The 17847-nt window shown below is 31.5% G+C and overlaps 1 protein-coding gene across 2 annotated transcripts; it reads left to right on the top strand.

Annotated features, from left to right (window-relative positions):
- Positions 1-1925: 1925 nt before the first annotated feature.
- Positions 1926-10544, top strand: LOC114401230 (protein argonaute 10-like). Of its 2 annotated transcripts, none has more exons than XM_028363692.1 (22): positions 1926-2116; positions 3127-3705; positions 3984-4192; positions 4368-4517; positions 4628-4761; positions 5039-5148; positions 5240-5346; positions 5442-5580; positions 5666-5782; positions 6226-6333; positions 6434-6505; positions 6595-6717; positions 6809-6968; positions 7104-7225; positions 7566-7703; positions 7797-7939; positions 8064-8126; positions 8770-8833; positions 8913-9048; positions 9166-9239; positions 9698-9824; positions 10011-10544. In XM_028363692.1, exons 2-22 carry the CDS (start codon positions 3271-3273, stop codon positions 10202-10204), a joined length of 2925 nt encoding a protein of 974 aa, XP_028219493.1. In that variant the 5' UTR covers positions 1926-2116; positions 3127-3270; the 3' UTR covers positions 10205-10544. The 2 variants fall into 2 exon arrangements, with proteins under 2 accessions (XP_028219493.1, XP_028219494.1); XM_028363693.1 differs by lacking the exon at positions 1926-2116 and adding an exon at positions 2474-2912.
- Positions 10545-17847: the final 7303 nt, after the last annotated feature.

Here is a 17847-nt window from a genome sequence, read left to right as displayed (position 1 = left end):
GGACATATATGAGAGCAAGATGACAACTTTAACATATATCAGCATACAGTGAACCATGTTCAATTCATATGTATTTAAGAGATATACTAATAAAATACAAATTGTGTTTTTATTCCTTCAATTTTCATCAACTTTTGTTCTTAGACCTTAAACTTTACTTGATCGGTCTTGGTCTCAGAATTATTTTTCTTCAATATTTTTAGTTTCTATCATCATAGAGATTTATCTGTCGGTTTTTATAAGATTATTTTTTAATTTTTAGACGTATTATTTTTTTTTCTTACATACTCTTATTTATTATTTTATTTTTAAATACTAATAAAAAATAATTAAGTAGATAAAAAAAGAAAAAAAAATAATTTTAAAATAACAATACAAATAATTAATAGTTTTCATATGATTAATTAAATTAATTATTTAAAAAAATATGAATTAATCTAAAGAATTTTATAATTAATAAGAGATTGACTAATAATGTTCTGTTTCTTTCCTCTGTATAATATAGTATCTCATGGGACATGGGAGTCAAAAAAGCAATGATAAAAAGACCAAATTTCCAAAGGGCAACCTTGGAAAGTATAATCGAGTGGGTTTTGATGAAACCTATTTGGTTTCTCATGATTTGGGGGAAGAACCCAACTTGTTGAGCTCCCAAAACATGATCAGCAGGCAAGTCATATTCTCATGTTTCTCAATCCAATGCTTAGCTCTACCGAAGCCACGTAGACAGCATGTACCCCACCCAACAAAGCCAAGTATTATCATCATGACATGATCTGAAACCAAAGTCATCATCAATGTAGATCTCTTGGCCTCCTTCCCTAGTCAACAACAAAATGTGGTAGACCGTCAAGTACTGAATCAGACCAGCTCCACAACACACCAGAAACGTGGGCCCCTGTATACGCCCAAAGCCATTGCCATTGCCATTGCCATTGAATGGACCGTTACAAAGGCTTCACAAAGTGAAAGTGTTTTGGGACAAACTACATAGGGAGAAGAGAAAAAAATTCACAACCAAAATTTTGAGAGACAAAAATAAAGAAGACAGAAAAGAAACAAAGAAATCACACACAAATGTTATAAGAAGCCAAGCCAAGCCTGCCAGAGAAGGAAGACCACTGCAAGTTCAAATTATTCTTCTTCCTTGTATGATTGCTTTTATAATCCTCAGTTACTCTTTTGGACTCACTATCCACAATATACTTGCACCTCTCTCTCTCCATATATAATATTAATTTCCTACCTTCATTTTGTTTCGAATATATCATTTTTTTTATCTCAAGCAAGTAAAAAACTAATTTTTCGTTATAATAACTCTTTCATACATAAAAATCTAAAACTAATAATTTTTTTACAGCCTCCCAGGGAATGTTTGGCTGGATAAGTTTTTTCATATCCCAAAAACATAATTCCTGAAAATGTATAAAATAAGATTAATTAATATGTTTTACGAGAATTAAAAATTCACCTAAAATATATGTAACTAAAACTTTTCCTTTATTCTGGAAAATTAGATTTCTATCTATTTCCTTGAAAATGTCTTTATGAAAAAATAAATTAAAATTAATTCCCAAAAATTATAATATTTTGAGATATTCTTTTATTCATTACATATCAAACATAAAATCATAATTTTTCACTTTAACATTCTCGGAAAAAATAATTACTTCCACCAAACGTCCCCTAAAATCAATCCTAACAAATGGAATATTCTTTGATACTCTACATAAAATCTAAAATGAAATTACTAAACACATAATTAAGAGATATAATTATCTACTACCAAATATGTTAATTTAATACTAGTATATGGGCATGGTACATCCCCGAGGCTGCGGAAACAGATAGGTGAGAGTAAAAGCAAAGAGGCAGGGAAAGCCTTCTACACGTGATAAAGAAAGAACCAAAAAGCGCATTGCATGCGTGTATAAGATCATCATAATCATCATCATCGCTCTTTCTTACCCAACTTGCCTTTCCTTTCTTCTTCCTCTTTCAAAATTCTCAATCTTCTTCTTCCACCAACACACCCTTCTACTATTCCTACCCTCCCTTCATTCCTTTCACTTCTTACTTACCACCCATGTTTCACAAGCCCTTCTTTTCAAAGAGGGTGAGTTCAAGTTTTGTTTTTTAATTCTTTTCCTCAGCTTTGCTTCTTCACTTTCATGCTCATTGTTACACTTGTTTCTTGGTGGGGTTTCAGTTTTGTTTTGAGGCATTTAATGGAAAACATTTTGCTCTAAAGTGTTTGCCAGCATTCTCTCTCTCTCCTTTTTCTTCGTGAAAATCTTAGACATAGTGATTTTGTTCTGTTCTGTTTGTTTCTTTTCCTTTTTCTCAATTTCATGGTAGTCCTGTGAAGTGAAGGTTTCAACTTTGTCTTCACAATCCATACATTGTTCTGTTGTCTTTTTTTTTTTTTTTTATAAAGTGAGGCTATGTGGCTGTATATGTTCTTCGTCTTGGTAACTTTCAGTTTTTGGTAGGGGACAAGCCTGTTAGAACTGGCTTTGTCTTCTGGCTATTTCCATTTCTGAGTTTCTCATATGTCTAATCACATTTTAATGTTAACTCTTCTCTTCCTTGCTTGTTCATATACATAGTCATTGGCTTCCTCACTGAACAATGTTTTTTTTTTTTTTTGTCTTTTGCTCTTTGTGATATTTCGTGTTGCACAGTTAATGTTTCGTGCTGCAAATTTGCACTGAGATTTCCTTTTCTTCTGGCCTTTTCAACTTTTAAGCAAAGGGCAGAAGATGATGTCGTCAAAATTTACTTTTTGTAGTTTTGTTTGCCTTATTTTGCTCTACGGACTCGTATATTTCTACTACCTACCATAACCTTTTTTGATTTACTTGCTTAAAGCAAGGGTGAAAATATTGGATTTTCAGCTTTGCAAAAGAATGGTAATGCTTTTTTTTTTTTTATCAGCAAGAATGGCAACGCTAGTTTCTAGTTTCACCCATACTAATTTTCTTCTTCTGATTTCATACATCAAATCAAACCATTGATCATTCTCATTGATGAGCAGTAATTACTACTGATCGTACCAACATAATAATTACATTTTCTATATTTGTATATGCATTCTTAGCTCAAGCAATTGGTACTGTTTTGCAGATATAATAACAATCAAAGGCTAGAAGAGTGTGAAATTGGTTTTTGCTGTGAAGCTTGTCACCTTTGACAAGTGTGTTGTACTGTTGTCGTTTGTTCACATTCTGGTGAGAGGAGTAAGCACTCATCATCAACAACAAAGCCAACATGCCAGTGAGGCAGATGAAAGAAAGTTCGGAGCAACACCTTGTGATCAAACCCCATTTGCAGAATCCTATGAATCAAGCCAAGAAGACAACCAAAGCTGCACAAAATGGCAAAGGTCCACCGCCACAAGAAAACCATAATCAAACTTTGCCTAACTCAAAGAACAAGGGAAGAAGAAGGGGGAGAGGTGGCAGAAAATCTGATCAAGGAGATGTTATGATGAGGCCTAGTTGCAGGCCATGCACTGCACCACTAACAAGTAGTGCAAATGGGAACGCTGAAAATGGTTGTATCTCTGATACGGGTTTTCCCACTTCAAGCAAGTCTTTGACCTTTGCTCGTAGGCCTGGGTATGGACAAGTTGGGACAAAATGCATTGTGAAGGCTAACCACTTCTTTGCAGAGTTACCAGACAAGGACTTGAACCAATATGATGTAAGATCCTTTCTTTGGTATATCTATGATCTATCACTATTCTGATAAGGCAATTAAATTGGATCTTCTGAGTGCACAAATATCGGGCCCTCTATGGCAGCATGCATTTAAGTTCATCCTGTGATTTTCCTCTTATAGGGGTTCTGCTTTTGCAGTCCTTTTTCTTGTAGTGCCATTAATGAGACTTTTAAATCTGGCTTGAGGCTTTTGTTCCCTATAATTATTATTTTTGCTTTTGCTTTAATTTAATGTCATTATATGTTGCTTTATTTTTGAAGGTTACTATTACCCCAGAAGTGTCTTCTAGAACAGTAAACAGGTCTATCATAGCAGAACTTGTGAGGCTGTATAAAGAGTCTGACTTGGGGATGAGACTTCCAGCATATGATGGCAGAAAAAGTCTGTACACTGCAGGGCAGCTTCCCTTTGCTTGGAGAGAGTTTAAGATTAAGCTTGTAGATGAAGAGGATGGAGTTAATGGCCCCAAGTAAGGATTTATTGCATATAATCACTTTAAATATTTTATTTTCTTCTCTCTCCCCCCTCTACTCACACACACACAGGCAAACTCCTTTTGTGTACTAGTATAACCAGATAAAATTGAACAGTTTTGAATGTTTGAGTAAGTTCAATTTTCAACTGACACATTGGCCACTTTTCAGAAGGGAAAGAGAGTACAGGGTGGTGATCAAGTTTGTTGCTCGGGCAAATTTGTATCACTTGGGCCAATTTCTAGCTGGTAGGCGTGCTGATGCACCGCAAGAGGCACTTCAAATTCTTGACATTGTACTAAGAGAGCTGTCAACTAAGAGGTAGTATTGGTCCAAGGGATTTAAGCTTTTAAAATTCAAGAAATGATAAGTTTAATGAAAGTGTGAAGCTTGAGTTCTTGTTTATCTTACTAAGGCTGCATTTTCTAAAGGTATTGCCCCATTGGGAGGTCCTTCTTTTCACCTGATATTAGAACACCGCAACGGCTTGGAGAGGGATTAGAGTCATGGTGTGGATTTTACCAGAGTATAAGGCCTACACAAATGGGCCTTTCCCTTAATATTGGTATATTATTTATGTTGATTGTACAAGTAGTCCTGTGTAATTACAAATGAAGGCATGTTCACTTTTAGAAATTGTTTTCTGTTTTCAAGTATTTGTAAAGGAAAGAGGGAAAACAATAAAAAAGTTTTTTCACCTTTTCTGGTATGAATCTTTGAAAAAAAATGAAAATAACCTGACATTTTTGTAATTTAAAGTGAAAATTGAAAATGAAAACAGATAATATTTTCTCAAATTAAATATTATTCATTTCTCTTCATTCTGTGCTTGCATTTCATAGATATGGCATCTGCTGCGTTTATTGAGCCTCTGCCAGTAGTGGAATTTGTTGGTCAGCTATTAGGAAAAGATGTGCTGTCAAGGCCATTGTCAGATGCTGATCGCATTAAGGTACTTAATACTATGGACATAGTTTGCTGAGTTCATCTCTTATGGTGTCAATATTGATCAATTTACAGAACTACTTTTTGCTGTCAAACAGATTAAGAAAGCCCTTAGAGGAGTTAAAGTTGAAGTAACACACAGAGGAAGTGTGAGAAGAAAGTATCGTGTTTCTGGGTTGACTTCTCAACCTACCAGAGAACTTGTGTAAGTTGTTTCTCTTTCAGGTCTCTTCCTACTGGCAGTCTTAGAAGGTATAGTGATTTTCCATTAGCTCACTAAATAATGATGTGTTTCTTTAGGTTTCCTGTTGATGAGAACTCAACTATGAAATCAGTAGTTGAATACTTCCAAGAGATGTATGGTTTCACTATTCAATATACTCACCTTCCTTGCCTTCAAGTAGGAAACCAAAAGAAGGCGAACTATTTACCTATGGAGGTAGGGAAAGTTCTTGGCAATTGGAGTAGTCACTCAACATTTTCATAATGATTTTGTGTAATGTCGTTTGCTTTTGGTTCCCCAGGCCTGCAAAATTGTTGAGGGGCAACGTTATACAAAAAGATTGAATGAGAAGCAAATTACGGCTCTATTGAAAGTTACTTGCCAGAGGCCTCGCGATCGGGAAAATGACATTTTACGGGTGTTTAATTTTGATTCTTTGAACCTTCACTACCACAACCAAGCCTTTCATTTAATGTTGAATCTTCACAAAAAACATGGCCACCTCCTATCCATTTTTTTAAAGTAGTAATATCTGATTCCAGAACAATTAGGAAATGAAGGGCCATTAAGTTAATATTGTTTTCATGATTTGCTCCAAAATTACTTAGAAAACTTGTCTTCTACTTATCAAGTGTATGACAATGCAGTAATTGGAATGTTTAGATAAAGATTTGAAATTGGGGAGGTTTTATGTGATAAATGAAACCTTGGATTTAGATGAAGGAAAAGTGCATTTAACTATGGTTACGCACACATATTTATATTCTCTTAACTACATGACACTGTTGGGGATTCATAGTAATGATTTGTTTATTTTTTATTTTTATTTGTATGTGGTGGTGGTTGGGGTCATACAAGCAGACCGTTCAACATAATGCTTATGATCAAGATCCTTATGCAAAGGAATTTGGAATTAAAATCAGTGAAAAGCTAGCTTCTGTTGAAGCACGAATTCTTCCTGCTCCTTGGGTAATGTGCTTCTTCTTCTAAAGATCTGGTTTGTCATATACTGAAACCTTAAGTTACCTTTTCCCTGCCATTCATTAATTTAAAGCACTTCTGAGCGCAGCTTAAATATCATGAAAGTGGGAAAGAAAAGAACTGTTTACCCCAAGTTGGTCAGTGGAATATGATGAACAAGGTGATGCATATTGGCATTACATTTATCTGTTCCCAAAATTTTGTGGTGGCTCACAGTATTGATACTGTCTCCTGTATCTTGAATGACAGAAAATGATTAATGGAATGACTGTTAGCCGGTGGGCATGCATAAATTTTTCACGGAGCGTGCAAGATAGTGTTGCTCGTACTTTTTGTAATGAGCTTGCTCAAATGTGTCAAGTATCTGGCATGGTAATCTTTAATCTATTATATTATTATTTTGTCCATGTTTTAAGTGTAGAAATAAAATTTGTGATATTTAGTAACATGGTTTGTCTTGTAGGAATTTAATCCAGAGCCTGTTATCCCCATCTACAATGCCAAGCCTGAACAGGTGGAGAAAGCTTTGAAACATGTTTACCATGTGGCAGGGAGCAAAACTAAAGCAAAGGAATTGGAGCTTTTGTTAGCAATATTGCCAGACAATAATGGGTCTCTCTATGGTAAGCCACACTACAAGATTCTTATATGGTATCAATCACTGATTGCCACTTGCTTGAGTTGACAGAAGAGAATACAGAGGAACATGTTCCAAGTTAAAATGCAGAATTCTCATTTAAATATCTTTTTTTTTTCAGGTGATCTCAAGCGAATTTGTGAAACTGACCTTGGCTTAATTTCACAATGCTGTCTGACAAAGCATGTCTTCAAAATCACTAAACAGTACCTGGCTAATGTGTCTCTGAAGATCAATGTGAAGGTTTGTTTGCTCTCAATCACCAAACTACATATTCCTGACTAAACCATTTTTTTTGGTATTGAAGTCTATTTGGATTTGGTTAATTATTATATAGTTCCCTGTCCGTCTTTTTCTTCATTATTGTGTGGATAACAATTTTTTTTTCAATAAATACATGGACACTGGCCTAAAATCCCAATCCATGGTGTAGAAATTATTATGCATTCATGTTATTTTATCTTTAGCCAATGTTGGCTCCCTACTTTTGGGGTATTCATGAATTAAAAATTAAAATTGCTATTACTTTTGATAAATGCTTTCAATAGCTAAATAGTGGTCACTTACCCTCCTCTTGATGCAGATGGGAGGTAGAAACACTGTACTTCTTGATGCTGTAAGCTGCAGAATACCATTGGTTAGTGACATACCAACCATAATTTTTGGAGCAGATGTAACCCACCCTGAAAATGGAGAAGACTCGAGCCCTTCAATAGCAGCTGTACTTATCTAATTTATTTATCTTTATTTGTTTTATAGCATTGCAATAGTCATCGAGGGTTTTGGAAACTCATAATGTTTACCCAATCTATAGGTAGTAGCATCCCAGGACTGGCCCGAAGTGACAAAATATGCCGGTTTGGTATGCGCCCAAGCTCATAGGCAGGAACTTATACAAGATTTGTACAAAACTTGGCAAGACCCTGTTCGTGGCACAGTTAGTGGTGGCATGATCCGGTACTAATAATATCTTTTACTATTTTAATTCTGAATATTAATTGTTCTAGGTTGTTGTGTGATGAGTTTCAATTATATTACATTGTATTTTAGTTTATAATTTTCATGTGTCCTTTTTGTGCAGAGATTTACTGGTTTCCTTTAGAAAGGCAACAGGACAAAAGCCACTACGAATTATATTTTACAGGTCATGATGTTTAATTTATGATGAAAGATCTATAATGCATGTTATACAGTTTCATAACAAAATTTTTAGTAGGTTGAACTGTACCTCCGTTGAATTGGTTGCTTGATACTTGGCATTGGTTTTAGTAGAATTACATTAAACATACAGCATTATGCATGCCCTTAGAAAACTCAGCAGCATCGAAAAGTCTGAAATTTGTTTGGTAAGCTTCTTATTAGTGGCCAGTCAGGGATGAATTTCCTCCTCACCCCCACCCTCTATTTTTTAAATTATACATGTAATTTTTAGCCTCCTGGCTCATCATTTTGACTTCTACATGAATTTATTTAAATGCAATTATGCATGCTTAAGCTTTCAGCCACACTTCAGATGTTTTCTGGATGCATCCCTTGCAAGATTGCATCATTCATATAAACTGTTACGTCTACTTGAGGGATGATGTCATTTTATAGTCTGTCAAATCAAGTGCATGAAACATACAAAATGGTTTTTTCCCTTTATCCATATATTTAAGGCACAATCCATTCAAATCCTAGTTTACATGTGTGTGCTTACTTCGGAGCATGGCTTTCTGAAAAACATTCTAGTTTGACGAAAGAGTTTGCTACTGGCATTTTAACATTGAATGTTGAAATTTGAACAGGGACGGTGTAAGTGAAGGGCAATTTTACCAAGTTTTACTTTATGAGTTGGATGCGATTCGGAAGGTCAGGATCACTTTCTCTCATTATACACTTGTTTTCTTATTATGTCAAAGATATGTTCTGAGAAGTTATATCTGTGTAGGCATGTGCTTCCTTAGAACCAAACTACCAGCCTCCAGTAACATTCATAGTTGTGCAAAAAAGACATCATACCCGGTTATTTGCAAACAACTACAGGGACAGAAGTAGTACAGATAGGAGTGGGAATATATTGCCTGGTATGTTGCACATTCCTAAAAATCTTATGTAAAGAAATGCATTTCTGAATCATTCTTTGGTTTTTCAAAATGATTATCTTATGGGTTGGAATTTTCATGTTTTAAATTGTCTCTCAGGGACTGTCGTTGATTCCAAAATCTGCCATCCAACAGAATTTGATTTTTATCTCTGCAGCCATGCTGGCATCCAGGTAGAAGATAGTTTTTTTTTCCCTCCCTTCTCTACCAGGATTTATTATTATAATCACAAATGAGAATTGGTTATGGGAAAGAAATTTTCCATAGTTCATAACTGTCAAAATTGGAGGGAGAGTGAGCAGTATCAGTAAGAAGTTTTTTGTTGGTTTTTCTCACGTCTATTATTTGAAGTTATGCAAAATCATTCACCTGGTCTTGTTCTAAGAATACTTTTCAAGGTTTAAAATATCAATCTTTATTAGCAATTAGCATTCTGGCCTTCCCACTTTGGTGTGGTTGTGATGTCTAACAAACAAGTATGTCTTAAGATAAGGACTTGTTTAATTTTAACATAAGAGGATTACACATCAACCCAGAGTAAAATTCTAGATCTGCTTTACTAGTATCTTAGAAAAATCTAAACCTTTGATTTTTCCTTAACTATGCATACTTTTTTTATATTATCATTCAGGGTACTAGTCGGCCAGCTCATTATCATGTCCTGTGGGATGAAAACAACTTCACAGCAGATGGAATTCAGTCTCTGACAAACAATCTTTGTTATACATATGCCAGGTGTACGCGCTCAGTATCAGTTGGTAAGCCTGTGCTTCAATTAATATGTTGTTTTTCAGTTGTTTGGTCCCAGTTATGACTCACCATGTCCTTACCCTCAAGACTAGTTGAACAGCTATGCTATTTTAATGACTTGGTTGAACTTTTAACCCTTTATACTTGTCTTGGATAGTTTAAAACTTAATTGACTGGAAATTGTTGTTGTGCAGTTCCTCCAGCATATTATGCACATTTAGCAGCGTTCCGAGCACGTTTCTATATGGAGCCAGATATGCAAGACAATGGCTCTGCAGGTGATGGCAATGGTTATGGTGCCAAAGCAACACGAGCAGCTGGTGATTATAGTGTCAAGCCATTGCCAGACTTGAAAGAAAATGTGAAGAGGGTCATGTTTTACTGTTAGACTGCTAGTGACTTGGCCTTGGTGGAATGATAGATATATAGGGCAAGCATCAACATGGTAGGTAAGTGAAAACAATCATGGAATGCAATGTTCAGCTCACATTACTTTGTACATTAGTCGTGTAGGTTTCCTGTGATAAATCCATGATTACAGTTCTTGAGGCATAGCTTAGAATGAATTCCTACAAGTACTATTAGATTCTATATAGATGTCAAATTTAGCATTGTAAAAAATATTCTATGTCAATCTTTGTAGAAAATTTTGCCATAAGGCCTTTACAGATGCTGAAGAAGAGTAGAAATTTCCTTCATCTTTGCAAGGAGGGAAGTTTTTCCAAGTATTCATGTTTATTCTGCACTATAGCTAAAGCATAATGGGATACAAGTTAGTGTAACGTTTCATTGCTAATTTGCTATCTCTCCCTGTGAATAAACAACCGAAAATATTGCTAGAAGAAAATATAAAGAGAAATTATATCCATACAATATAATATATGCAACAATAACAATTTATACAAATAAGAGATAGTTTCTTTTAAAAAAAAGATAGTAAGAATAGAAAAATAATGATTTGAATTAATAAGATATCAATGACAACAATGGTCTGAATTACAACCAGCCAACTAGATTTAAAATTTTAAAATATAAATCACTTAATAGCAAGAATAAAATTCATCCACTTTTAATAAAAAAAACCAAGTAAAAATATTTCTAGGAACTGAGACTAAATTTTGTGACATACACAAATAGACTATAAACATATTTGCGAATGATTAGAATACTGGCAACGGATCGGGGGTGGATTTGCCAATCCTCCATCTTCACCCCTGCAAAAGGTGGGGCAGGCTCCTGTTTTATAAACAGGGATAAAAAAATGGAACTCAATTTCATTCCCATTGGATTTGAAAATACTGTGCTTCCTATCACATTTAAAAAAAAAAATATTTGTTCATATATTTGGATTTGAAAATACTCGTGCTTCCTATCACATTTTTTAAAAAAAATATTTATTCATATATTTTAAATAAATTATAGATTAAGTTGTTGATTACATTTTAATTCAACCAATAAATATATATATATATATATATATATATATAATATTTAATAAAGAATAAATAACGTTCAACATATTTAAGTATTAAATTATATATTTAGTTAAATGTATATAATTAGTATTATACTTATAATATTATTATTTAACTATTAAAATCATTATTCTATATTTTAAATTACAAAATATAAATTAATTAGATAATATTAGAATTATATATAAAAATATAGGTTGTGGGAGTGAGGAGTGGCATACCCGTTCTCACTTCTTCAAATGAGAGAAAACTCGAAACTGATTCCGATGGGGATTTTTCCTATCAAACTCAGGACGGGACTGAATGAATACCCACAGACTCAGTTTTTATTATCATGCCTATGTGGAAGTCTAAGCTGGACCATGAAATTCTCAATGGTGACAATTGAAGGTGAAAAATAACCAAAAATAGAACTATGTTCGAATAGAATAACTCACACTGCCAAAGCTATGAATACGAGTTTGATCATTTACTTTAAACACATTAGATGTCATCGTTGTGGATTGGTTGTTCAAATTTCAACGTAAAAGAATAGATAGAATAACTCACTGCAAAAACTATGAATTGCCATTTTATCATTTACTTTGAACAAATTAGATGTTGTGGTTTTGCTGTTCAAATTTAAACTTGATCCAATGCTGAACAACTTTTTAGTTGCAACTTTACAGTAATTATAGTGTTAACTTTCTTTCTTCTCTTCTCTTTTACTCTATGCAGTTCTCTCTTGCAAATGATCTTATTTTTATGACCTAATATAATATTTTTTACTTAAATAAATGAGACATGTTTTAAACATATATATTTAGACTTTTCTCCGAAAGGGATTTCACTACCCTATAAAAGAAAGGAGTATTATGTAGGATCCAAAAATTAATAGAGCAATAAACTTGTCGAGGCAAGGTTGTGGTCAATATCTCTTTCATGTAGATGATATGGCAAAATTTAAATACCACGGAACTAAAAGTTGAAATGATTAATTACTGCGATGATAATAGAAAGTTTTCGAAATTGATGCATGTGTCCCACTTATTTATATTGTTAGAATTAGCTTGTAAGTTAATCAAATAAGTTAAAGAATAATACATTCTTTCATCCAAACAATGGAACAAGATTTTTTTATTTTTTTATATTATAAAATATTTAAGAAAAAATAGAGAGATCTTAAACATTATTGGAAATGATTGTTTCTATTTTAAAAGGTGTATCTTGTATTCATAATGAGTGATAAGAGAGATAAGAAGAGTGGGAGAATGTATAATATATAATAAGAGATTTTTTATCAATATAGCAGGTTGATTGATGATTAATTTCCGTTGGAGAAAGTAATATCACCTTTAAGTGATTTTTTTAATTATATTTTTTTATTCCCAAAACTCAAAACTTAAAATCCTAAAAAGATTGAATTTAGTATCATTCATAGGAATGATTTATTGTTATCTAATAGGAGATATGAGTACAAATAAGAGACATAGAAAGAAAAAATAAATGGAAAAGGAGTTATAGGAAATAAAATTATAATATAAATATATATTGGTTTTTTGATTTTTTTAATTTTTTAAAGTTTTATTTTTTTTAATTATTAATATGTTAAATTACTCATTTGTGCATTAATTTTTTCTGCTATTACAAAATTTAATATATATTAAATTTTGTAATAGTAAATATTTTATATTTTTTAAAAAAATATACGGATTAAATAATTCGTATGATTTATATCAAAATTAATTATCATAAAATTTATTATTTAAATTTACATACACATTAAATATACATTAGATATTTTAGTCTTATATATAACAACATTATTTATTTTATAATATAATTAGCTCATTAGCTTAATTGGATAAAACATTGTGTTAATAATTTAAAAGTCACAAGTTTGAGTCTTGCTTGGGTCATTATTTTTAAATTAATTGGTAATAAATATTTTAATTTTTTTTTTAAAAAAACGTAAGATATCTTACGGAAGAACTAGCAACACCCAAGTACTTCACTGTGGATATGAACCAGCCCATATATATTGCTGCATACAAGGCTCATAAATATTGTTTTACTAATTTAAAATAATTCTTCAAGATGAAAAAAGATTATTTGACTTCCGACTTAAAAAAGTAATTCTTTAATTTGATGTGATTTTTTATTTTTATTTTTTTTGAAAAACAAACAAGATTAAAATTACGTTATGTTCTATGTTAATCTAAAAAATTTATATAGTTTACATATTTATAAATTAAATAACTCCACAGCAAGTAAATAAAACATAATTATTACAATTAAAAGTGAACATTTTTTACTCACATGCATTTTTCAATGCTTAAGTTTTTATGGAAGTCATTTGTCGTTTGGCAATTGATTAATTTCGTAATTTTTTAAAGAAAAATACCTGTAACATATTATTTAATACTGCCCTTTTATAATATATATATATATATATATATATATATATATATATATATATATATATATTATTGACTGAAATATATTAAAATTACAAAATTACGTGAATCTCACTTTATATTTAATAAGCTTCATTATAATTTCATGATTTTTAATTTTAGATTTCAACTAACAGTAAAGAGTTAAAAGAGAAATGTTAAAAAAATATGTTGTATCATTCTGTTTTCTTAGAAAATTAATAAAAATAAATAAACAAATTATTATTTATCCAAATTTTACGATATTCATCTAAATTTATGAAAATAACATTTTTTTTATTTCGTATTTTAATGTGCGTGTTTAGAATATTAAAGTTTGTAAAGTTAAATTTGAATGAACTTTCTTTTGCAAACTTAGTTTGCAAAAACAAGTCTTCTTAATTTTCATTCCACTTCAAATTGAGTTTTAAGGTAAAAATGAGAGAAAACCCAATTTCTAATAAGAGTTAATCGAAAATCAAACCAGAGACTTTTTTTTTTATATAAAAAAAATGGACATTGGAGTATCCCAATTGAAAATCAAAATTGTCTTATTAATTAGGCTTATTAAAATAAGTTATACATTTTATATATAAACTTTGAAAAAACAACATATATATACTGACAAGTGTAAAAAAAACTTTTATATGATGATCTAATCACAAATTAATATAAATGATAAATTTATTAATTTTTTATAATGAATATTTTAGAAGTTGTATTTAATTTATAATTCATTCACAATATAAAGTTTTCTAGAGTGAGAATATATAAAAATTAAACTCATGTTTTATTGTATAAGAACTTATTGAATAAGTATTTAGTTACGTTTATCTAAAACTTTTCAAGGTAAATTAAATATATGTTTTTTTTATCTTGTGAGAATTAAAAATAATATTAAAAAATTCATAACAATATATATGTTATACTCAATCAATTGAGTGATATGTATATATCTAGCTAACATAAAATAACATTTTTATGAAATAAGGCAAAATGATTTATATGCATCATCCACCCATGTGGTGATTTATTACATGTTCAGTTGGAGGTTTTCTTTTAACTATAGAATGGAATATAGATAAATGACGTTACGCGCCAAGATGGGGATGGTGATATTGTTATATAATTATCATGCATCATGCATGCCTATAGTCAAAGTATAATAATGGTGTAGCTGTAGATGCTTTAGCTTATAGGTAGGGATGGTGGTGGTTTTTGCTTCTGGTGCAGGAGTGCGGGGTGTTTCAGAGCGTGATGCCTACTTCATGGACTTTTCGAACAAAGGAATGATTCTCAGACGTTAGCTCCAGATTTTTAAGGGGTTGTAAGTTTTGGACACCACACAGTCCAAACACATTATTGATATTTTTTCATTTTTTATACAAAAATCATCTTTAAGGACAATTTTACGGTGACAATAACATAATTGTCACTAATTGACAGTAAAAAAATAAAAATTTACCCACCATTAATATTAATGGTACGTAATTTTAGTATTAAAAACTAACACTTGAAAAATCTGAACACCAACTCTTTATTTTTATTTTTATTTATCATCACTCTCAATTTTTCTCATACTCTTTTCTCTCAATCTGAAAATTTATTGCTTTGGGCAACTCCACTCAATAGGGATCAAACCGTTCAGAATCAAGTGTCATGCCTTTAAAATAAATAATGAAACTGCAATTGAGTATTCCCATTGTTTTGTAACTCCTGATTCTCGATGGCTGGTATATAGTAAAGAAAGATAAAATAAATTATATATGGCTGGGTTCGTAATGGAATTTTTATAAACAAATTAAAGTTCCAAAAGTAGGGGACCTTTTTATGAAATTTGCCTTCGTATACTATACCTTCGGCTCCATAGGCATATGCTTAACTTTATATGATAATAATAATTTTAATGGGCTATTTCCTATTTACATTATTATTTAAATTTAGTCACTATTTGCTAAGCTCAATAATTAATACACATTCCCTTTCCCATTATCCATAGTATGCAAGTAACATAACATATTTAACAACCAGCAAATATATAGTTTTTATACGAGTATTTTTTGTTGTTGAACCACTTAATTATTGTGTTTTATACCACTAAACTGCTAAAAACCTAATCTGGTTTTATTTATATATATATATTCTTTTTTCTATTATCTTGAAATAAGCATCAGCTTACCTACCTACTTTCCAAAATTTGGTGAGGATTTAAATTTGTTATGAAGCTGAAGATCACAAAATATAGGTAGGGTTACTTGCCTCCTTTAAGCATATATAAATGAAATTCAGAGAAAATTTTATTTCATTTCATAGAGTTTATTGTTGAATTATAGCATGCATGACTTTTCCTTCAAATAAAAAAGAAAAATTATACTTTTACATAATATTAACTATGTATATTTTTTTAATAAATAAAAGAGAGATAGGAATAGAAGAAGCAAAAATGTGAGATTATATGTGTAATGTGACAGAACTAATAAGATAGAGAAAAAACATAACTCGTAAAAAGTGTTACAAAAATTTGTTATGGGAATAATATATCTCAATGTAAAACATCCTCCCTTAATTTCCTCCTTCCGAACCACCTTAATTAATTACTCTAGCTCTCTGTTTTTCTTTTTACAATTTTTGGAAGTGTTTAAACCTTTTCTTTTTGGCACATGAAAGTGTTTAAACTTTTCAGCGGTCATTAACCTAAGAGATGGAAGGTTTTAGCTAATTCAGGTAATTAATTAATAAAACATCACGATAAGAATTCATGAACGTAACCTTTCTTCATGATGAGGCAAGTTTAATTGATCAGAGAGAAACTGAACATAAGAATTATCAAGTTAAATTTTTTATGGATGTTGACCAAAAGAAATTAAGACAATTTTAGCATCACGTGACATTCTGCATCTGATATCATAATTATGAATTCTAAATTGAATGCGTCCCCTCATTTATATGCTCTCTGACCATTAAGTAAAGGGGCAAATATATGCTCACACAAAAGCTTTTGTTTACATATGGTTTTCCTACCTTTCTTCTTTTTTTTATGACCAAATGGTTTTCACACTTTAGTGTCTAGATTTCATTCCGTACTATTTAAATTCAAAGAAACTAACATAATTTGAATCATGATCTGCTTATTTTGAAACCAAATAAATGATGCATCCACTGTAGAATATTATATATTGTGATTTGTGACTGCAACATTCCCACAACAAATTAAAGGAATGCATTTCTATTCTATGTGGTAACTTGTAAGTGATTATGCTTAAGAATATATATAAAATGCCAATCAGAGCACTTTCAATTACAACTTAGACTAACCAGTATATATAAATATATTCAACACAAATGAGGTCTGTGACAACTAACTGAGCCTTCAAATTATACATGCAATTAACACAAATACTTTTTGGGAGTGCAAGCACAAACACACATATACTACAATAATACAAAGGAATTCTTACGTACAAGACCTGTGAGCTAATCTTTAGAAATTGTCTCAGTAGCTACTCGGAAATCACCAGCTAAATAATTCACATATGTCCTCAATGTTTAAAGTATATACTGTTGAATCAATAGGTTGTGATAAAGCATATTATAGGGGTCCCATAACGATTTGAAGACTTAAACTTGTCTCAGTAGTTACTTAGAAATCACCAGTTAAATAATTCACTGCTAAAATATATGCCATCATGGTTTTAAATAGCGATCGTAATTGTGTCTACAATGTCAAGGCATTTTGACTTACCATAATGTAACTACAACCGTTGTGCCCGTATCAGCTGCATTTTCCTGTAATTATCCGTAATATAAAGATTTTCTGATTCATTTCGATTGCGACGCAACCACAACCGCAATTTAAAACGATTATGGATATATGCTCAACTCTAAAGTATGAACTTAATATTTTGTTGAATCAAGAGGTTGTGATTGTACAATCCAGTCACCTTCAGTGTGATAAATTATCTTGATATAAGTGCCGTCCCTCAAAACTAAACTAGCCAGATAACTGCATATGCTTCATTATGTTAATAGGTTTTATTTCTGATCTCATTCTGAATACACCTGTCTGTCTAACAGTAATGCATGGCCCAAGTAACAGTTAATATAGAGATTTATTCTAACATCTCTGGTAATATATACCGAGG

This window comes from Glycine soja, chromosome 20 (assembly GCF_004193775.1).
Source record: "Glycine soja cultivar W05 chromosome 20, ASM419377v2, whole genome shotgun sequence".
Lineage (NCBI taxonomy): Eukaryota > Viridiplantae > Streptophyta > Magnoliopsida > Fabales > Fabaceae > Glycine > Glycine soja.
The sequence above is the reverse complement of the archived record's forward strand: the minus strand, read 5'-3'. Positions and strand labels throughout refer to the sequence as shown.